This window comes from Salvelinus fontinalis, chromosome 9 (assembly GCF_029448725.1).
Source record: "Salvelinus fontinalis isolate EN_2023a chromosome 9, ASM2944872v1, whole genome shotgun sequence".
NCBI classification, from domain to species: Eukaryota; Metazoa; Chordata; class Actinopteri; order Salmoniformes; family Salmonidae; genus Salvelinus; species Salvelinus fontinalis.
This window is the reverse complement of record NC_074673.1, coordinates 46411984-46435945: the sequence shown is the minus strand read 5'-3', so window position 1 is coordinate 46435945 and position 23962 is coordinate 46411984. Positions and strand designations below refer to the sequence as shown.

The 23962-nt window shown below is 45.4% G+C and overlaps 1 protein-coding gene across 6 annotated transcripts in view; it reads right to left on the bottom strand.

Annotated features, from left to right (window-relative positions):
• The window catches only part of LOC129862715 (receptor-type tyrosine-protein phosphatase zeta-like), a 74016-nt gene that overhangs the window by 36487 nt on the left and 13567 nt on the right, over window positions 1-23962 (bottom strand). For all 6 annotated transcript variants that reach the window (XM_055934614.1, XM_055934615.1, XM_055934616.1 and 3 more), the window contains exon 2: window positions 6553-6624. In XM_055934614.1, the coding sequence (XP_055790589.1) occupies window positions 6553-6624 (72 nt within the window). The remainder of the gene's footprint in view (window positions 1-6552; window positions 6625-23962) is intronic.

Below are 23962 nucleotides of genomic sequence, written 5' to 3'. Positions count from 1 at the left end.
TTAATGCATGGTAGAGATAGATAGCTAACATATTAGTGGTGCATCAGCTACATTCATTTGCCCAAAAATTGTACATGCTGTTTTCCATTTCAAAACACAACTCAGTTGTTTTCCCTTTTCCCGGAAGTGTACTCTGGTTTCTTCCTCTTTAATTAGTGACCAACTGATTGCAGGTGTGCTCCTGAGGAGAGCTAACGACCTAATCACCTTTGACAGGATATCACTGGGGTGTAACATGCAGAACTGTGGAATTTCTCAAGCCATTCCTGGGGGATCCCCAGGGTGTGATAAATATTTATTTTTTATCCCCGCACTAATACCTTGGGGTGCACGATATATCAATGAACATATTAGCTAAAAATGGCAACATCGGTGTTGGCCGATGTCTAGTTTAACGCTGATGTTAAAAAACGTTTTCAAAGCTACCGTGCATACATATATAATGTAGGTACATGATGTAATGACGCCCACAATGTCTACTGTGTGGATCAAGTAGTCAACAAGTCGAGCAGTCATTTGAAAGAGTAAGAACATTTCAGCGAGACAACTCATAGGCGAAATCCATTCAAGTCAAGATAATGGAATTCATTGCCCTTGTCAATCAACCGTTTTGTCGTGGGTGATGTTGGCTTTCGCCGACTGGTCGAGCAACGGTACACACTACCAAGTGTGCTATTTTTCAGATGTTGCCCTACATGAGTTACACAGTAATTTTGGGTATCAACCTCCACTCTTCCCGGGAACAAGAGCAGGAGGTCAGCATATCCTCGGCCCAGATGTTTGTCCGCCGCTGTCAACGTACCTGGAGAAGAGCTCGGGCGGCAATTCTCAAGACCAACTCCAGGTATCGTCGACAAGCTGACCGTCGTCGGACCCCAGCTCCCCACTACCACATTGGGCAGAGGGTATGGCTTTCCACTCGGGACCTGCCCCTTCGGGTGGAGTCCCGCAAACTGTCCCCCAGTTTCATTGGTCCTTTTCCCATCTCTAGAGTCCTTAGTTCCACTGCTGTCCTTCTTGTGTTACCCCGTACCCTCCGTATTCACCCTACCTTCCATGTGTCTAGGATTAAGCCTGTGTCTCACAGTCCTTTGTCTTCTGTTTCTAGGCCCATCCCTCCCCCCCGGGTCATCGATGGCCAGCCAGTGTATACGGTGAGACGCCTCCTGAGGGTTCGACCAGGGGCAGGGGTTTCCAGTACCTGGTTGACTGGGAGGTTTATGGCCCGGAGGAGAGGTGCTGGGTCCATGCTAAAGACATTCTGGACCCGGCCCTCATCGCCGATTTTTTGACAAGGAAAATATTGGTATCGGCCAAAAATGTAATATCAGTGCATAATACCTGATTCAAGTAATCATGGGTTGGGTGATATGATGAGTAGTTCAATCAAGTCCAATCTAAATGAAGTGCTTATGGCAAAGGGTTGATATGAGGCTGTGCATGGAGCTGATGTGCCTATTCCACACGATAGAACAATTTAATGTCATGCTTTCATTCCAACATTTGCTCCTGCTCATTCATTGCTGTACATTTTCCAGTTGAACTGGAGTCAACTAAAGGGCTGGCAGTATCATTTTCAGTGTATTGGTCGCATGGGAGGCCTAAATTGCCTTCCTGAGTTTTGTTTCAATGCTTCTCCTGTAACCTAACTCATCCTATCAAACCTGGTTGCCAGTCTGTTTCTGTTTTAGCCAACACCTGTCTCATATGACATAGACAACAACAAAAGCTGGCTAAAACATCAGTGACAGTGAGTATGGGTAGTGTTTATTTCACTTGCCTTGAAGTTCCCAGCAGATAGATTTGATATGCATTGCTTAGGCTATATACCCTGAGCATGTAAATACATACACACACACACATTCTACTACTACTTCTACTACTACTATTACTCGTTACAATTTCTAACTGAATTTTAGTCCTGGGGCCCACATACTGTAGAGACCCATCATTGTAAAGACAATGAGGCTGAATGAGGTCATTCTGAGTTCTGGGTCAGCTCATTAGCATATCAATGGCTCCACACACACACAGCAGAGCGGATATGATGCAACAGTATATTCTTCCTCATCTATCTGTTGTGGGCAATTGTAACTGCTGGTGTGCTTACCCGGTGATAATCGTATAAAAAAAAGCTGTTGTGAAAAGACAAATTAAAAAATCTTTGTTATCTAATGTTTTTTTCTCAATGGTTCTGATGGTTTTTATGCTCAAATTCTCAACATTCGCTAAAACTGCAACAAAACCTCAGGAAAGGCACCTGGGTATTCATGCTTCCAGTCACTGCTAATCGACAGGGTCAGCGCTGCTTTGCTTAGCTTCATTTGTTGCATTCAGACGATTTCATAAAATATATACAGTTACATATTGCAATATTATACTTTGACCTCAAGTATCAATTTGTAAAAAAAAAAAATTTTTGCTAGGTAGCGTTCTTGCGGGTTAGGCTACCGTTGAACGAACATGAAAATGGACAAAATCCCTTTGAATGATTTATCAAGCTAGAATTTCATTTTGATGACATACTTTTTTGACGTTTTGATCTACATGTTTCAGTCATTTCAATTGTTGATATGAACATTTCGTTAGAACCGTATTTATTATATACAGGTAAATGCCAAAATAATGGAAACGCTTGAGTAAATGAGGGATACAACGTATATTGAAAGCAGGTGCTTCCACACAGGTGTGGTACTGGTTCCTGAGGTAATTAAGCAATTAACATAACACTTCGCTTAGGGCCAGTATAAAAATGCCCAGTTGCCTATTATTTTGGCTACTATGGCTAGAAGAGATGAATCAGTGAATTTGAAGGAGGGGTCTCAAAGCAGCATTTTTCATGGCAGAATGGTGTCGAATCCTCCAATAGAGTTTCAGACACTTGTAAAATCTATGACAAGGCGCATTGAGGCTGTTCTGGTGGCTCGTGATGGCCCACCGCTCTATTATTAAGAACGTTTATGTTGGTGTTTCCTTTATTTTAGTAGTTACCTGTATGTGTGTGTAATAATATTTCACATAATAATATTGTTATGTGTGTGTTTTTGGGCGTGTGAAGAAACAAAATCTGGTGCATTGGAAGAATTGTAATTCCAAATTGAAAACATGTTTTTAGAATTTTTTGCAAATGTACGAAATAGCTAATTTACATAAGTATTCACGCCCCTTTGCTATGACACTCCAAATTGAGCTCAGATGCATAAATGCTTGGTAAAGATACCGTTCTTCCCTTTCTAAGAGAGGTAGTAGACCATTCCATTAGTGGTGATAATGATGGTACTGTACAGTGTTTGGATCCACATAAAGGTATGTCATTATGGTTGTCTATTATGGTTTTAGGATAAGAAAGATCAGGGCTGAAGGGATGCGTCGCTCAAAAGGCACGCACAGCAAAAGAGAATCCCTTCCACACACACACACAACCGCAAGAGCATACACACACATGCAGATGATTTAATGGAAGCACACACACACACACACCTGCATTATGATAGCACATACACACAATGCAGATTATACAATAAAATCACACGCACACACACATTATCACAAACAAACTCACACAACCACAAATCACCATTCCAAGCCCTTTGGCTGGGAGGGCCCACCGTGCAGAATGGTTGTTTAACTCTCATGAGCTTCTATATTGTGCCTGAACAAAAACAATTGGACCCAATACAAGAGCACATCACAGGGATTCAAAATACAACACAATATTGTGTTATTGTTATTATGACTACATAGTCATTGCAATATTAATAAGCAACAAGCAATATAGTGTGTTTGTCGGTGTGTGTATGAACAAGTTTATCTGAACGTTGAACACTATCAACTGCTTTTCTATTTCTAATATATCTTCAAGCATCCAACATAGACTTTCTGAAGCACAGGGTAAGTATAGCGTCCATAGGGCCATTGGACCAGGGCTGTTTTTCTGTTTATGCTAGTTATACAATAGGCCTATAGATGGGGGAGGTTATCGAGGACAGGGAAGTTGGGGAGGGACAGGGGCATGTTGGGGTGGCATTGGCAGTCGGAATACAGGTTGTCCCCCCGCCTGGCTGCCTGTGCCCACATGTCTGTGCCCTCACCCAATAATGTCCCCATTGTTGTGCCAGTCTCCCCATGTGTCACTCAGATTCAGTTTGTTGTGACGCCGACCGAGGCGAAAGGGGAGGTATGGGAATGTGGTGTGGTAAAGAGAGAGAGAGGGAGCAAAGGGAAGACGGAGAGAGAGCGTTGGGAAAGGGGTAGGGGTAGACTAGACAGTGAGAAGAAGAGGGGGAGTGAGAGAGAGAGAGAGAGAGAGAGAGAGAGAGAGAGAGAGAGAGAGAGAGAGAGAGAGAGAGAAGAGAGGAGAACACAAAGATAACAAGGGGTGGAGAGAGAATATTTTTTTTCTTGTCATGTCTAGTGAAAGCAAAGATTGACAGAGAGATATGGGGGGTGGGGGTGATTATTGTGTGCTACTGCCTGAGGGTCATAGTAAATATGCATGGTACATTTCCATGCCAAATTATGCATCTATTTTGTAGAATATGCTGTATTGCTGACTGTTTGGCAACTGTATAAAATATAAACATGCTAATAATACAAACTGTATCAAAGTCAATGTTGAATTGAAGAGAAATACACACATTTTTGCTACACATCATACATTCTATGCCGTATTGGCTAGTCATAACCCATGTCATGTCTCATCCAACACAGATCAGACAAGCTAGGCTAAACAGCCGCTCCAAACCAGGGGCTGAATGTGCCCTACTTTCCAAATATGGGTCCCAGAGCCTAACACAGGGAATTCTCTCACCACCAGGGAATTCTCCATGGCTGAAAAAATAAATAAAGGAATAGTCCCTGAGAAGAGAGTCCCTAGTGTTGTGTGGTGGGGTGTTTTGTGTGTGTGTGTGTGTGTGTGTGTGTGTGTGTGTGTGTGTGTGTGTGTGTGTGTGTGTGTGTGTGTGTGTGTGTGTGTGTGTGTGTGTGTGTGTGTGTGTGTGTGTGTGTGTGTGTGTGTGCGTGTGTGTGCGTGTATGCATGTGTATGTAACCCTTTGTCAAATGAGGCTACGCCAATACATTGTGGCGTTTGCACTGTTTAACAGCTTGTGTTACAACATTGGGTGTATTTGGATGTTGTCAACATTAGTTGAAAAGAGATTGTGGGCCATATTCTGAACTTGAACTTCAGTGTAAATAAGTCTTCCTTTCTCATCTCCCCATCTGATAACCTAAACATAGGCCAATTCTTAACTGACAACATTTCAGTTGAAACGTGTCTACTCTTTCCCCCAACCAGTGGTTATGGAGTAAAGGGGAGAGAGAAGGCCATGCCATTTACTATTGGAACAAGGCTCCAAATGACCCCCAATGATAACCAATCCATTTCCTTGTTGATATCTCCCCACACACAATGCCAAACGTCAGGCGAATTCATGAAGATCAAATGAATTTCTAAGGGGATACGTATTCAAATGCAAATCTCAAAATGAGACCAAGGGGGTAAATTGGAATGGGTTCAGATGATCTTCAAGAGAAGGGGGGAGAATAAGTGAATGTTTTCTCAAATTATATTTTCAAATAGGACATTAATTCCCAGGTCTCTTTGGCGTCCCCGTTTCAGAAGATATTCATGAAACCAAGCTATTCATCATGACCTGTATTGTAAACAGAATTATTGCCAAAGAGTATATTCTGCAAATGGCCTACTCTTTTGATGTCTGCCGCACATGCACACACACACACCTTTGTTCTTCCTCTCAAAAAATGGCTGATATAGAGATGCCAGGAGTGGCCATTCCTAAGAAAATCCTATTCTACTCCAAGGTACAAGCTTCGTGAGGAGAACAAGCTTCGTGACTAGGCTACTCCATTTTTCTCTAACCAGTCAGAGCAGTCTAGTCTAAGGCAAGACCAGTCTAGCCTAATAGGTTAATTGGAAACCATAACATCTCTGTTAAAGGATGAGTCAAACCGATAAAGACAAAGTTAATCCCTTCTGATATTTTCCACATGCACAGACTAGACAATCTCTGTGGTTATCTGATATTACATTACGCACACACACTTATTACACGCGAACACACGGTACGCAAGTCACAAGCAACTATTGGTCTATGACTGCATGTCTGACATTGTCTGTCACTACCAGCTCAAAATACTAGCGTTTCCGAGTCATCTATTTGAAGCACACTACTTATCAATCACATACTCACTCACTGTGTGTCCGCGCACCTGCACACCCACGGGTGCACGTATTCACACACACCAACACACACACACCTCATAAGAGGAGCTTTGAGGACACACTGTGGCAGTCCAGCAGACATCAAAGTCTTATCTCCACCAGAGTGCCACTCCACTCCTGACCACCTGTGGATTCATGGCTAGTGAGGAACCCATTCAATCTACAGGGTAACACCTCAACTGGGCTTTGGTTTTACAATGCTTCAAAATCACTTAGCTTCAATATATCAATAATTTATCCCAATGTATCCTACTGAGATAGACGTAGAACATTTAACCAAACTCGTCTGGTCCCCTACACACTTACCCGCATAGGACCAGTCGATGTCTTCTGAGAATTTACGCTGGGCCCGGTATCCGTATCCTTGCACCAGTTCAGCTGCAACAGAAAGAAAATAGCTTTCAAAAACAGCTCGGTTTATGTCCAAATATGTCATTTGATTAAATCAGCCTGGATTATTCTTATCATGGCACCAGAATGATTATACGTTCACACAGCCTCTAAACGCTATTGAGTTGGTCTGTTTTTATTTGAGAACTGAAAGACATCCATGTCACTTTCAAAGATCAACTCACGATACCCTCATTCCAAAAGATCATGGCAAAAAACAAATAACAATGTGTTATTACACATAACAATATTGCTTATAGGCAATTATGTGCAGTACAACATTGAGGAGCACTCATTTAGAGTTATATATGAGAAAATATCAGCAAAAGAGGGAGGTCTGAGATTGTACAATAAAAACAATCTGTTATCTTTTCCGTCTGAAGAAATTTGCTCAATTTTGAGAATGAGTAAGATTTACAGTGCCATCAAAAAGTATTCACACCCCTTGACTTGTTCAAATAAAATGTTGTGTTACAAGGTAGGATTAACATTGATTTAATTGTAATTTGTTGTCAAATATCTACACAAAAAACTCTCAGCTCAAAGTTGAAGAGAAATTCTAACATTTGTCAAAATATCATGAAAAATTAAAAACCTAATACATATTTCTTAAATTCTTCTAGCTCTGTCAAATTGGTTGTTGATCATTGCTAGACAGACATTTTTAAGTCTTGCCATAGATTTTCAAGCCGATTTAAGTAAAAACTGTAACTAGGCCACTCAGGAACATTCAATGTCGTCCTGGTATATTTGGCCTTGTGTTTTAGGTTATTGTCCTGCTGAAAGGTGAATTTGTCTCCATGTCTGTTGGAAAGCAGACTGAACCAGATCCTTCTCTAGGATTTTTCCTGTGCTTAGCTCTATTCAGTTCTTTATCCTAACAAAACTCTCTAGTTCTTGCCGATGACAAGCATACCCATAACAAGATGCAGACATCACCAGGCTTGAAAATATGAAGAGTGGTACTCAGTGATGTGTTGTGTTGGATTTGCCCCAAACATAACACTTTCAGTACATAAAGTTAATTTCTTAATGTTTTGCAGTTTTATTTTAGTGCCTTATTGCAAACAGCATGCATGTTTTGCAATATTTGTATTCCTTCTTATCACTCCGTCATTTAGGTTAATATTGTGGAGTATCCATTGCTGGGCAATACGGACTTTCAGCTCCCTCCAAATATTTTCTATTGGGTTCAGGTCTGGAGACTGGCTAGGCAACTCCAGGACCTTGAGATGCTTCTTACGGAGCCACTCCTTAGTTGCCCTGGCTGTGTGTTTCGGATCGTTGTCATGCTAGAAGACCCAGCCATGACCCATCTTCAATGCTCTTACTGAGGGAAGGAGGTTGTTGGCCAAGATCTCGCGATACATGGCCCCATCCATCCTCCCCTCAATACGGTGCAGTCGTCCTGTCCCCTTTGCAGAAAAGCATCCCCAAAGAATGATGTTTCCACCTCCATGATTCACGATTGGGATGGTGTTCTTGGGGTTGTACTCATCCTTCTTCTTCCTCCAAACACGGCGAGTGGAGTTTAGACCAAAAAGGTCTATTTTTGTATCATCAGACCACATGACCTTCTCCCATTCCTCCTCTGGATCATCCAGATGGTCATTGGCAAACTTCAGATGGGCCTGGAAATGCGCTGGCTTGAGCAGGGGGACCTTGCGTGCGCGGCAGGATTTTAATCCATGACGGCGTAGTGTGTTACTAATGGTTTTCTTTGAGACTGTGGTCCCAGCTCTCTTCAGGTCATTGACCAGGTCTTGCCGTGTAGTTCAGGGCTGATCCCTCACCTTCCTCATCATCATTGATGCCCCACGAGGTGAGATCTTGCATGGAGCCCCAGACCGAGGGTGATTGACCATCATCTTGAACTTCTTCCATTTTCTAATAATTGCGCCAACATTTGTTGCCTTCTCACCAAGCTGCTTGCCTATTGTCCTGTAGCCCATCCCAGCCTTGTGCAGGTCTACAATTTTATCCCTGATGTCCTTACACAGCTCTCTGGTCTTGGCCATTGTGGAGAGTTTGGAGTCTGTTTGATTGAGTGTGTGGACAGGTGTCTTTTATACAGGTAACGAGTTCAAACAGGTGCAGTTAATACAGGTAATGAGTGGAGAACAGGAGGGCTTCTAAAAGAAAAACTAACAGGTCTGTGAGAGCCGGAATTCTTACTGGTTGGTAGGTGATCAAATACTTATGTCATGCAATAAAATGCAAATTAATTACTTAAAAATCATACAATGTGTCACGTTCCTGACCTATTTCTGTTAGTTTGTTGTATGTGTTAGTTGGTCAGGACGTGAGTTTGGGTGGGCATTCTATGTTGTCTGTTTCTATGTTGGTTTAAGGGTTGCCTGGCATGGCTCTCAATTAGAGGCAGGTGTTTGGCGTTCCTCTAATTGAGAGTCATATTTAGGTAGGTTGTTTCACAGTGTTCGTTGTGGGTGGTTGTCTCCTGTGTCAGTGTTTGTCGCACCATACGGGACTGTTCGGTTTGTTTGTAAGTTCGGTCTTTTGTGTAGTCATTTTCCTGTTCGTGAGTTCTGCGTTTTATGTAAGTTCGCATGTCCAGGTTTGCCTACTCCGTTTTGTTGTTTTGTTAGTTTATAGTCTAGTTCGTGTTTTCGTGTTTTCTGTAAATAAATATGTCATCACAACCCGCTGCGCCTTGGTTCAATCACTACTCCTCCTCTTCGGTTGAAGAGGAGGAGGACAACCGTTACAGAACCACCCACCAAATAACCAGAACCAAGCAGCGGTGTAATCGGAGGAAGGGACAGCGCAAGAAGGAGGAATGGACTTGGGAGGATGTTTTGGACGGTAAAGGTTGCTACACATGGGAGGAGATCCTGGCTGGAAGGGATCGCCTCCCATGGGAACAGCTGGAGGCACTGAGGAGAGCAGAGGCAACCGGAGAAGGGAACCGGCGTTATGAGGGGACGCGTCTAGCACGGAAGCCCGAAAAGCCCGTGAGTACTACCCAAAAATTTCTTGGGGGGGGGGGCTACGAGGTAGTGGGCCAAGGGCAGGTAGGAGACTTGCGCCCACTTCCCAGGCTAACCGTGGAGAGCGGTAGTACGGGCAGACATCGTGTTACGCAGTAGAGCGCACGGTGTCTCTTGTACGTGTGCATAGCCCAGTGCGGGTTATTCCACCTCCCCGCACTGGTAGGGCTAGATTGAGCATTGAGCCAAGTGCCATGAAGCCGGCTCTACATATCTGGCCACCAGTACGTCTCTTTGGGCCGGCTTACATGTCACCAGCTTTACGCATGGTGTCCCCGGTTCGCTTACATAGCCCGGTGCGGGTTATTCCACCTCTCCGCACTGGGCGGGCGACTGGGAGCATTCAACCAGGTAGGGTTGGGCAGGCTCAGTGCTCAAGGGAGCCAGTACACTTGCACGGTCCGGTATTTCCGGCACTACCTCCCCGCCCCAGCCCAGTACCACCAGTGCCTACACCACGCACCAGGCTTCCAGTGCGTTTCCAGAGCCCTGTTCCTCCTCCACGCACTCTCTCTATGGTGCGTGTCTCCAGTCCAGTGCCTCCAGTTCCGGCACCACGCACTGAGCTACCTGTGCGTCTCCAGAGCCCTGTACACACTGTTCCTTCTCCCCGTACTCGTCCTGATGTGCGTGCACTCAGCCCGGTGCCACCAGTGCCGGTACCACGCACCAGACAAATAGTACGCTTTGAGAGTCCAGTGTGCCCTGTCCCTGCTCCCCGCACTAGGCTTGAAGCCAGCCATGAGCGTCCAGAGCCGTCAGCCAGCCATGAGCGTCCAGAGCCGTCAGCCAGCCATGAGCGTCCAGAGCCGTCAGCCAGCCATGAGCGTCCAGAGCCGTCAGCCAGCCATGAGCGTCCAGAGCCGTCAGCCAGCCATGAGCTTCCAGAGCCGTCAGCCAGCCATGAGCGTCCAGAGCCGTCAGCCAGCCATGAGCTGCTTCTCAGCCCAGAGCGGCCATTAATCCTGAACTGCCCCTCAGTCCAGAGCTGTCTCTCTGTCCGGAGCTGCCCTTCAGTCCGGAGTTGCCCCTCTATCCTGAGCTACCTCTTTATTTTGATCTACCCCTCTGTCTTGAGCTATCTCTCTGTCCTGAGCTACCTTATCCTGGTGCTGCCCCTTATCTTGATGGTACGATGTATATTAAGTGGGTGTAATAGGAGGGTGGTCATTATATGGGGAAGACGTAAGCTGGGATTGACTATGGTGGGGTGGGAAACTCGCCCAGAGCCTGAGCCACCACCGTGGTCAGATGCCCACCCAGACCCTCCCCTATACTTTGTGCTGGTGCGCCCGGAGTTCGCACCTTAGGGGGGGGTTATGTCACGTTCCTGACCTATTTCTGTTAGTTTGTTGTATGTGTTAGTTGGTCAGGATGTGAGTTTGGGTGGGCATTCTATGTTGTCTGTTTCTATGTTGGTTTAAGGGTTGCCTGGCATGGCTCTCAATTAGAGGCAGGTGTTTGGCGTTCCTCTAATTGAGAGTCATATTTAGGTAGGTTGTTTCACAGTGTTCGTTGTGGGTGGTTGTCTCCTGTGTCAGTGTTTGTCGCACCATACGGGACTGTTCGGTTTGTTTGTAAGTTCGGTCTTTTGTGTAGTCATTTTCCTGTTCGTGAGTTCTGCGTTTTATGTAAGTTCGCATGTCCAGGTTTGCCTACTCCGTTTTGTTGTTTTGTTAGTTTATAGTCTAGTTCGTGTTTTCGTCTTTTCTGTAAATAAATATGTCATCACAACCCGCTGCGCCTTGGTTCAATCACTACTCCTCCTCTTCGGTTGAAGAGGAGGAGGACAACCGTTACACAATGTGATTTTTTTGCAAAATCCGCAGTGTATCAAATACTTGTTCTCCCCACTGCATGTATGCATGGAGCATAATATATTTCACTGTTTCATTCACATGTTTTCAAGTACTGCTGACAAATAATGCATTCTGATTCTTGCATAGATTTTAATGGACACATAGGATGTGTGTAAAATACTTTTTTAAAGATTGTCCTGATTATGATGAGCTAATGCTAAGCTATTGTCCAGCTATATGTGGTGCCATGGTTGCACAATGCATTCTGGTTGTCAGGTAAGCATCTGTCAGATCAAAGATGATAGTTCACTCAACTGACTTATGGTGCATTCAAGACAACTGGGAACTCAGAAAAATATGAGGTCAAATCATGATGTCAGTGATTTTCAGGTCAGAAGGTCGGAGCTCTAGATAGAGGCCCGAGGTCTCGAGTTTAAATTCCGAGTTGGATGACCATTCAAAACAATTTTCCCCAGTCGGAGCTCGTTTTTTTTCAAGTTCCTAGTTGTCTTGAACACACTGAAGTTGGAAGTCAGAGATTTCCGAGTTTACAGTTGTAAACGCGGAATCAGATTGTAATTATGGTAGGTCAGGGTTAACAGCTCAGACCCCATTTCTAGGGGTTTTATTATTATTTAGCGTATAAACTTCTTCTGTGTTTGCCTCCCAATTATTGATAAACCCCCCCATCAAAGTAATTGCCCCTGTATCTTATCCCCCCATGATACCTTCCCCGATATCTACCCCCCATGAATGTAACGGGTGACGCTCTCCTCATCCTCGGATGAGGTGAGGAGAGAAGGATCTTCAGACCAAAACGCAGGCTTTGGGAAATAAGCCATCTTTATTATACAATGATGATGGCAACACGAAACGAAACAAAACACTTTCAAACTACAAAACAAGAAAACGACGTTGAACGAAACCTGAACATAAACTTACATAACTAAACATAAACTTACGTACAGGAAACGGACGACATCGAAACGAAACGAAACAAACAAACAAACGCTACAGTCCCATGTGGTACGAACGTACATACAGACATAGGAGACAATCACCCACAAACAAACAGTGAGAATGCCCTACCTAAATATGACTCTTAATTAGAGGCAAACGCAAACCACCTGCCTCTAATCAAGAGCCATACCAGGCAAACCAAAACCAACATAGAAACAGATAACATAGAATGCCCACCCAACCTCACGTCCTGACCAACTAACACACAAAACTAACATAAATAGGTCAGGAACGTGACAGTACCCCCCCCCACAAGGTGCGAACTCCGGACGCACCAGCACAAAGTCTAGGGGAGGGTCTGGGTGGGCATCTAACCACGGTGGTGGTTCAGGCTCGGGGCGCGGTTCCCACCCCACCATAATCCATCCTAACTTCCTCCCTCCAAGAATGTCCACCCTCTTTTGACCCCCACAAAATTCCCTTAACAACATATCTAATAGGGAAAACACCGGGACAGAGAGATAAATCAAGAAAGAGGGATAGATAAGAATATAGAGATAGATGAAGATAGAGAGGGAGATTAGGATAGAGGGGCAACTCCGGACTGAAAGGCAGCTCCGGACAGAGAGACAGCTCTGGACTGATGGGCAGTTCTGGGTATCCAGCCTTTTCAGGCTGAAGGACAGCTCATGGCTGACTGACGAATCTCGATGCTCATGGCTGGCTGACGGCTCTCGACGCTCATGGCAGGCTGACGGCTCTCGACGCTCATGGCAGGCTGACGGCTCTCGACGCTCATGGCAGGCTGACGGCTCTCGACGCTCATGGCAGGCTGACGGCTCTGGCTGCTCATGGCGCTCTGACGGCTCTGGCTGCTCATGGCTCTCTGACGGCTCTGGCTGCTCATGGCTCTCTGACGGCTCTGGCTGCTCATGGCTCTCTGACGGCTCTGGCTGCTCATGGCTCTCTGACGGCTCTGGCTGCTCATGGCTCTCTGACGGCTCTGGCAGATCCTGTCTGGTTGGCGGCTCTGGCAGATCCTGTCTGGTTGGCGGCTCTGGCAGATCCTGTCTGGTTGGCGGCTCTGGCAGATCCTGTCTGGTTGGCGGCTCTGGCAGATCCTGTCTGGTTGGCGGCTCTGGCAGATCCTGTCTGGTTGGCGGCTCTGGCAGATCCTGTCTGGCTGACGGCTCTAGCGGCTCCTGTCTGGCTGACGGCTCTAGCGGCTCCTGTCTGGCTGACGGCTCTGTAGGCTCATGGCAGACGGGCGGCTTTGCAGGCTCATGGCAGACGGGCGGCTTTGCAGGCTCCTGGCAGACGGATGGCTCAGATGGCGCTGGGGAGACGGATGGCTCAGATGGCGCTGGGGAGACGGATGGCTCAGATGGCGCTGGGGAGACGGATGGCTCTGGCCGGATATGGCGCACTGTAGACCTGGTGCGTGGTGCCGGAACTGGAGGCACCGTGCTAATGACAAGCACCTTCCTACTAGTGCGGGGAGCAGGGACAGGGCACACTGTATTCTCAAAGCCTACTCTATCCCTGATGCGTGGTACCGGCACTGGTGACACCGGGCTGAGGACAAGCACATCAGGATTAGTAGGGGGAGAAGATACAGTGGGTTCAGGGCTCTGGAGACGCACTGGTAGCTTAGTGCGTGGGGCCGGAACTGGAGGCACCGGGCTAGATACACGCACTACAGGGAGAGTGCGTGGAGGAGGAACAGGGCTCAGGATACGCACTGGTAGCCTAGTGCGTAGTGTATACACTGTAGGTACTAGGCTGGGGCGGGGAGGTGGTGCCGGAAATACCGGACCGTGGAGGCGTACTGGCACTCTTGAGCATTGAGCTTGCCCAACCTTACCTGGTTGAATGCTCCCGGTTGCCCGACCAGTGCGGGGAGGTGGAATAACCCGCACCGGCCTATGTAGGCGAACCGGGGAAACCATGCGTAAGGCAGGTGCCATGTATGCCGGCCCGAGGAGACGCACTGGAGACCAGACGCGTTGAGCCGGCCTCATGACACCTGGCTCAATACTCAATCTAGCCCTACCAGTGCGGGGAGGTGGAATAACCCGCACTGGGCTATGCACTCGTACAGGAGACACCGTGCGCTCTACTGCGTAACACGGCGCCTGCCCGTACTCCCGCTCTCCACGGTAAGCCTGGGAAGTGGGCGCAGGTCTCCTACCTGCCCTTGGCCCACTATCTCCTAGCCCCCCCCCAAGAAATTTTTGGGAATTACTTACGGGCTTTTTCGGCTTCCGTGCCAGACGCGTTCCCTCATAGCTCCGGTTCCTCTCCCAGGTAGCCTCTGCTCTCCTCAATGCCTCCACCTGTTCCCATGGGAGGCGATCCCTCCCAGCCAGGATCTCCTCCCAAGTGTAGCAACCCTTTCCATCCAAAACATCGTCCCATGTCCATTGCTCCTTTCTCTCCTGTCCCTTACTCCGTTTCGTTTTCCCTTGCCGCTTGGTCTTAGCTAGGTGGGTGATTCTGTAACGGGTGACGCTCTCCTCATCCTCGGATGAGGTGAGGAGAGAAGGATCTTCAGACCAAAACGCAGGCTTTGGGAAATAAGCCATCTTTATTATACAATGATGATGGCAACACGAAACGAAACAAAACACTTTCAAACTACAAAACAAGAAAACGACGTTGAACGAAACCTGAACATAAACTTACATAACTAAACATAAACTTACGTACAGGAAACGGACGACATCGAAACGAAACGAAACAAACAAACAAACGCTACAGTCCCATGTGGTACGAACGTACATACAGACATAGGAGACAATCACCCACAAACAAACAGTGAGAATGCCCTACCTAAATATGACTCTTAATTAGAGGCAAACGCAAACCACCTGCCTCTAATCAAGAGCCATACCAGGCAAACCAAAACCAACATAGAAACAGATAACATAGAATGCCCACCCAACCTCACGTCCTGACCAACTAACACACAAAACTAACATAAATAGGTCAGGAACGTGACAATGAACCTATACACTGTAACAAGTACGTTGAAGATTTGTAAAATGCTAAAAAGTGGCCAAACTAAGCTCCTATTTTTCAGGCAATGAGCGCAGCCATCTTTGACTTTTACTTTGTTTACGTGCATCTTATAGTGAATGGCATTCTGGGATTAGAGTTTTCACTTGTCAAACATGAACAAACATGGCTGACATCATAAAGAATTTAGCTGCTGTTAGCTTAGCTGACACGTATCTCTTCTCTAAACAATAAAAGGTGAAATTGAGGAATAAAGTTGTGAAAATCTTTTGTTTCCCAGCAGTACAAAACTTTGCTTAGATGCTTTTCAAACAACAATGCTGTTTAGACGCGTTTGTTGCATTATAAGTTCTGTTGCTACTGTTCCAATCACATATTTGTGATGGTACGCTGCAAGTACCAGTCAACAATAATCACAATATGTGAGCAGACGCATCAAAGAGTTCAACACTATTATTGCACATAGAGTGAGTCCATGCAAATTATTATGTGACTTGTTAAGCAAATTCTTACTCCTGGACTGATTTAGGCTTGCCATAACAAAGGGGTTGAATACTTATTGAATCATGACATTTCAGCTCTTTATTTTTTATTAATTTATAAAAATGTATAAAAACATAATTACACTTTGGCATTATGGGGTATTGTGTATAGGCCAGCGACACAACATCTCCATTTAATCCATTTTAAATTCAGGCTGTAACCCAACAAAATGTGGAAAAAGACAAGGGGTGTGTCTACATAACTGATGGCACTGTAGGTCTGCAGCACAGAGACCATTAACATAATGCACTCTGGGGGTTGTTTGAGGAATATATCCATGTGTGTTTGTATACTTGTCTCTGCAAAACCATCCATATTTGCACGCACGCACGCACGCACGCACGCGCACACACACACACACACACACACACACACACACACACATACACACACACACACCTCACCAGCAGACATAATTATCCTTGCATTTCACTGTATCAGTGCTGCAGAATGATTAGGAGGGGATAGTTTATTATTACAATGCCCTATGAGTCCTGTCTGGAAAATGAATTGGAGCCAGATCCCTCAGGGCTACACTGCCAGGCAATTACGGAAGAGTGACTGTCAGAACCAACATGCCTCATTATCATAGCTTGCACAAAGCACCTGCTCACTAAAGCATAGGGAAACAAACCGATTACACCAAACATTCTTAAAATGTTGCTGAAACCAAGTGATGTCCAAGAACGGTAGACGAGGATGTGCTACATTTCTGAAACATCAATAACGCCAAAGTTTTTCAAAAAGCGTGGGCATGAGGGACCCTCGCAGAGCGACTGAAGTAGCACCAAACGTTTTGGGAACATCACTGTGGATGTGCACGAAAGGTGCTGATCGAAAGCAGGAGGAACTGATTAGAAGAGGGGGTACCGGTTTGACCTTTTCCAAACATGTTCAACCTTTAAACAACATTCCTCCGTAGTTGAGCATTTTGTCTACAAAAGATTGTCATCTGGGGGATGAAAGAAGCTTGTTTTCCTTTATAAAAAAACGAATTCACTTACAAATGCATAGGCCCCAAAGTCCATCGGTACTGGTAATGTGCTGGAAGGGTCAATGTAAAAAATAATATATCTAAGTCAACACAGTACGGCTCGGGTTGGCACACTAGTGTGAAAAGGGTCTTAAACCATGTCCAAATCTTGACCTGACCTGACTCTGGTTGGAAGAAGATGAGGATGGGGACTCATGCTCTGCTGGGCTGTCTTCATGTTTGCCTGCGATATCATTTCTCTGTCTAATCCTGGATTAAATGGCTTTGACCAAGCAAAAGTCCACTTTTCTCACAATCTTCCAAAAGCAGTATACCAGTAACTCTTCTGGGGAGTTCAAAGAATGCCGCTGCATAGCCTTTGCTATGTGTTGTATACTGAGCTGGTTTAAATAGTCATTAAGGATATCATCCAATAGGTGCAAAGTGATATAGTCCCGCAACTAAATCATATTTAGAAAACTAGAAGTGATAAATAGCTATTTTTTTCCCTTTTCGCATTCTCTTCATTATTATCTCTATCTTGTGGTCTTCCTCACATTGTTGGACTTCACTGGTCTGTGCCCGTCTAACACTGGGGTCAGCCAAGGGTCATGACCTCTCGTTAAAAGGTCAGGGGTTGGAAGTTCACTCACACACAACACTTTGTCTTCTTTGGCCTCTTTCCAACACAGGGACATCTCTACAAGGGCTTCCTATCCTCCTCTCCTCTCCCTCGCTAATCCGAGAGATATGATTGCCTACAAGAGTATTTGGCGTCCTATTCTTTCTGTTCAGTGCAGATGAGGGAAGGGTACAAGGAGAGGAAACCTTTAATGATTATTGAGATACATCCTAAGTGTCCCTATCTCCCTTGCCTGACCTTCTGATGTACCATACTGAGACCATACAGAAAGGAATGGTAGCCGGCAATGATGTTTTCTACTCATACTTCTGTGATGCTAATTGGCTAATTCATGTAGGAGACAACTGTAGCTCTCTTACCGCTCATCCTCCTTTCCTCTCTATTTCGCAAATTACTTTTATTTATATCTCTGCCATGTTCCTTTTCCTCCCTGAAATGTGTTGGACATACATTAAGTAGGGTCTACAGCAGGGCTGTTCAATTCTGGTCCTGGTGGGTCAAAAATCGACTGTTTTATTGTTTCTAACTGTTAGTTAATTGCAATCACCTAGTTTTGCAGCTCTGAATTAGTCCCTTATTAGGAGAAGATGAAAACCAGTAGTGTTTCGGCCCTCCAGGACCGACATTGAACAGCCCTGGCTACTGAACTCCTTATGGCCATCTGTCTCTCTCTCTCTCTCAGAGCTCATTCCTCTCCCTCTTGTTCAAACTGTCTCTCTTCTCTCTCTCTCTTCATCCATCTCAATCTCTCTCGAAGCGACATACTTCTTCTCCCACTTGATCAGTATCTGCATCTATCTCTCTCAGCCTCAGTCTTTTCCTCTCTGTCCATCTCTTCCTGTGTCCATTTCTCTCTCTATCGCTCTCTCTCTCTCTCTCTCTCATCTTATCCAGTTTGCCTATTTCACCAGTACAGCAGTCACTCACATGCCAGTGTTCTGTCTATAGAGTGTAAACAATGGCTTTGACATGAAACACCTGTCCATTTCCAGCACCGGTTCATTCAATAGGCTTGATTATATTACACTGTGTGTGTGTGTGTGTGTGTGTGTGTGTGTGTGTGTGTGTGTGTGTGTGTGTGTGTGTGTGTGTGTGTGTGTGTGTGTGTGTGTGTGTGTGTGTGTGTGTGTGTGTGTGTGTGCGTGCATGCATGTCTGCTTGACTACATATGTGTTTGTGTGTGTTGTACATGTGCACTTGTGTATGTGCTGTGTTTGCATGTGTATGTGTGTGAGGTCAAGGGCACCATGCATATCCCTATTTAGCATCAACAGAGGATTACAACATGGGCTCGTCTTGCTTTGTCTGGTGATCGCCCATGGCCATGACGAATGGCATTACCTTTCCTCTTTAAGGATCAGTGGTGCACCTGTGACTGAAAGGGAACAAAAAGCTTTCCTTAAATTACAATCTAGGCTGCTTAACTCATTGTGGCCCAGTGCCTCCATTTGTGGCGGTCACGAATTGAAAACTACAATTGTCCCGACAGACATTGAGTATCTATCAAAAATGGATTGTGTGAAACTATCCAAGGATCTAAAAACGCCTTTTGAGAGTGCACATTTGTTTTACACGGCTTGTACAGTGCTACCATCTCAAGAGGTCGTCCCAAGTAACTGAGAGCTACACTCCCAGACAGGTACTTCTTGTCCCATTGTCTTGTCGAGTTGTCTCCTTGATTGCCTGCCCCTGTCTTAATGCCCCCCTCCCGCCCCCCTCCCGTTTCGGTTTCACTCAATCAACAGAGGTTTTTATTTCACCAAAGGGGTTAGCCATCTTAGCCTACGTCCTGACACCAGGTTTCAATTTCCTGTTGTAACGTTGTCTGAATGGAGTTTGGACAAACAAAAAACAGTCTGCATGGCACATCGCTTGTACATGCACAGATCAAACAGCCCATAGATTCAGTTACAGCGCACCGTGTTCATGTGACAGAGGAGGACAGAGGAGGACACAGGAGAGAAGTCCGTCTGCCGTTGTGGCGTGAGACTACAAAGAGCACATCTGCTAAAACAAGCGTAACCACGGTAGAACTGAAATATTCATGCACATACAATATGTACAGCACAAAGGCCATTGGAAAAGGCCATTGGAAAACATTCTATTTAAAAACGGCAACCATCACATTTGATTTCCCCCCCACGATGAAATCGGGGAGCGGACTGTGGATCTGTCTCTGTCCGTTCAAACGTTCGTCACGTGCGATCTCTCAACACTGGGACGATTTTCCAGAAACTTGGGTGAATGATGCGTCTAGCCATAGAGATCAGGCTTTTACAAAACTCCACTGATTGGCCTACGGCGGGAACTATAGTAATTAAGTGAAATGTGTTAGTCACAAGCAGTATCTTGTGGGGGGGGCGCTGCATCATTCATGGGGGGCGACATGTTTACTGTTGCCTTGTTAATTGCTTGTTTTATTCGAGGGAATAATGTCGGTAAAGAACGAATGTAAATCCCTAAAAAACATTGACTGTCGAAAGCTTTGTTGAACTCCTGCTATAAAACTCTACTACCTCATTATCCTCATCAGAATGTAAAATGCCAGTTGGTAGTAAATCAAGTGGTGCTGGTGGGTTTGATGACTCAGCCATATAGTGTGTGAAACAATGGTGGAAAGAATATGCGGTCTCACTTTACAGTGCTCATAAATTAATGAAGAAGGTTTAAAACACACACAGACAGTCAGGGTGAATGGTGGAGGAGGTAAAACTAATAGTAGAGATGGGGCGGACAGATTCATTGTGCATTTCTCTGAACGATAATACTGTAGTCAATTGAACAAAACGATAATCTCCTACTTTAAAAGTGCTTTTCTGAAGAGTTTTTATCACACCTTTTCCCATTACAATATCCTTTCAGTGATAATTGAATCTGAATCCTGACTGACGCTCAACGTCGAGGACGGGAGTTATGAAGTCCTGCAACTCAAGAGAGGGACTGAATAGTTCCCCCAAAATGCTTGTCCAGTGAGGAGAGATACTTTAGTGTAAGACTTCGCCTCAGTATGAGTAATCCTGAGCTTACTATTTAGAGAGAAGGAGAGACACAGAGAGCGAGAGAGAGAGTAAAGAGGGAGGGAAAAAAAGAGAGCGAGAGAGTAAAGAGAGGGAGAGAGAGAGAGAGAAAAAGAGAGCGAGAGAGTAAAGAGAGAGGGAGAGAGAGAGAAAAAGAGAGCGAGAGAGTAAAGAGAGAGGGAGAGAGAGAAAAAGAGAGGGAGAGAGTAAAGAGAGAGGGAGAGAGAGAAAAAGAGAGCGAGATAGGAGAGAGAGCCAATAAAGAGAGAAAAAGAGAGCGAGAGAGTAAAGAGAGATTAAAGAGAGAGAGAGAGAGAGAGAGAAAAAGAGAGCGAGAGAGTAAAGAGAGAGGGAGAGAGAAAGATAGTCCACGACCACATCTGTGTGTTTCTCCAACAGAGAGTGGCCAGCCAGCCAGCCTGGTGTGTGTATGTAGCCTATAGAAGGCTGTGGGTCTGTGAAGCATCCATCATGCTGCTGCATGGTAAATAAGAGGATTAGCCAGACCCTGGGAGACACTGGCTAGCCCACAGAGCAGGAGCACAGAATTCTACCTTAGCCAGAAAGGTTGAGTAAGGCAGCCCATGGCAATGGGGACCTCTTGAACCCCAACAAATGTTTGGTTCCTCTCCAGAGGTCACTGAGAAAGTTACAGCAGAAGACCCTGTTTGATATAAAGACGTGTCATGCTAAGTGTGGCTGTCTTCCGTTATAAACCAACAGACAGGCAAAGGAAGTAGTCAAAGTGGTCACGGGTAAACAGACAACCGGCTTCTATTACTACACCCCCTCACACACTCTGCATTCACAAAGAACTTGTGCCAATCATTTCATTGACAATAGCCAATGTCATATCTCAGTTCCCAGGTTGCATCGAGACAGTAGGGTAGAGGTGCAAATCCTCCATGGAGTGATGCCACCAAACACACAAAGGCAGCCTGTCATTTATTCAATAGGGATTACCATACACATATAAACTAGCAAGTTCTACAATGCATCATTTTGCTTGGGTGGGAAAGCATGACTGATGGTCTTTGGGGATTCCTGTTTGATGGTGTATATATATATATATATATATATATATATATATATATATATATATATATATGTGTGTGTTTCGTGTGGTGTGAGTCCAGCTGCTGATCTGAGATCTGCAACATGCCACACATTAGCCCAGGGCTGTCTGCTCTCTAATCTGATAATATGGCAGCACAGCTGGAGCATTAGGGGAAGGGGATACCAATTCAGTAGCACAACTGAATGCATTCAACCAAAATAAGTATTCCGCATTTAACCCCACCCCTCTGAATCAGTAAAGTGCGGAAGGGGGGTGGGGGGGCTGCCTTATTCGATGTCCACGTCATTGGCTCACACGCTTCAACAGCGGAGGTGGCAATAACACTAAATGCATCATCAATTATCCTGAGGGCCATCATCGTTTTTATTTTTTATCCGGCCATGGCTCCACACAAGGACACAGAAACATCACTTAACACATGGAATTTGCACACAAGGAAGAAGTACATGGACACTGGTTCAAACCAACAAAGGGAGCTGTAATATAATAGTTTAAACTTCCTTGTTGGATGTTGAATACTTCAAATAAACCATTTGCAGGCACATCAGGACTGAGTTGATGATAAACATCTGTAACTCAAAAGATAATATTTGACTACGGGCCGGGTTAAATCAAACCTGCCTTAGCAATGTTTATGCTGTATCATTATTTTCATAACTAGACCTACTGCCCACACACTGATCTCGAAGATCCTACCTGTGAGAAGAGTCGAGGCTGTAGTTTATAGTGTCCAAGCACATCATGCAGCTTTAGTGACTACGCATAGAAAAGGTTTCTGTCTAAACGCCAAAAAAAAAAGGTTTCTGTCTAAAATCAGGGTTCTCCAATCCTGGTCCTGGAGAGAAAGTCCAGGCTTTCATTCCAGCCCCTCAGTAAAACACAACAGACCGAAGGCCCTGAACAGTTGATTATTTGATTACTGTGTTAGTAATGGGCTGGGGGAAAAGCATGTACACACCCAGTATTTCTCCAGGACTGGAGTTGGAGGATCCTGGTTTAATTGTGGATTGAACTGATTTGATCCTTGTGTACACATGGCTGTACAGTGCGGGCTCTTGTCCAGACTGTGGAAGATTCTAGAATAATTCCACATTCTGTAGAGTAAAAGCTCATGTCACTGTGAGATGGGTCAATTGGCATTGTGGGACCGTGTGGGAACAGGCTGTATGACAGGCATCCTGCTGGTTCTGGCACACTCTCATTGTGCCTTGTTTAAGTGACTCTGGGTAGTGTCTGTCGATGCCCGGGTGGCATGACGACGTGCCACAGTGTGTGCCCGACGGGAGGAGTGTAAAATGAGTTGGAGTGTAAGTGTGTAGTCACACTTTTCGTTGCATTCTGATCTCTCCGGCCTGTATTCTCCAACACCAGGTCCCCTGTACTGGGGTGATAAGACTGAGTGGCCCAAAGTGTGTGTGTTTGTGTGTGTGTGTGTGTGTGTGTGTGTGTGTGTGTGTGTGTGTGTGTGTGTGTGTGTGTGTGTGTGTGTGTGTGTGTGTGTGTGTGTGTGTGTGTGTGTGTGTGTGTGTGTGTGTGTGTGTGTGTGTGTGTGCTAAGTGCGTAGGGCTTGGAATTGTCAGGGACGTCATGATACAATATTATCACGATAGTCAGGTGCCGATACGATACGTATTGCGATTCTCACGATTCTAGATGTACTGCGATTCGATACTGTGATTTTATTGCGATTCGATGTTCCAAACATATTGCTCACCATATGTCTGCTGCAGAACGATACGAGAGACCCAGGAGAAAACCAGTTTGGATCAGTCATGGAAATAAAAGTGAGGAAAACAAATTGTCTCCCTATTAAAAAAATACTGGAGTTTTGGAGCAGGTACAGCCAACTAGCGCAAAAATAACGTTGCGATATTGTCAAAATGATACGATATATTGTCAAAAATAATATCCCAATACGTAACTTTATCAATCATTTCCCCATCACTATACATGCGTACAATTAGGAGTATGTGTGCATGTGATAAAGTACAGATGAGGGTAAGAAATATAGTATCTCTGTGTGTGCGTGCACTAGTGCGAGCGTCCGTGCACGCGTACGCTCCTTCCTGTACATAAGGCCCATCCAGAGAGTCTGTCTGATTGTGGACTCTGTCTAATGGCTCCAGCCGTTTAAGGTTTCCATCGTTATCCTCCCTGGACTCGGGCCAAACACACAGTGCAGGGATGTTTGTTTATCCAGCGTTTCTAATGTGTCATCCTAATGTTCCCCTGCAGAACCGAACTGCAGTAGGATAAGGAAGGCCTGGTCCAGTAGCCAGCCATGTTC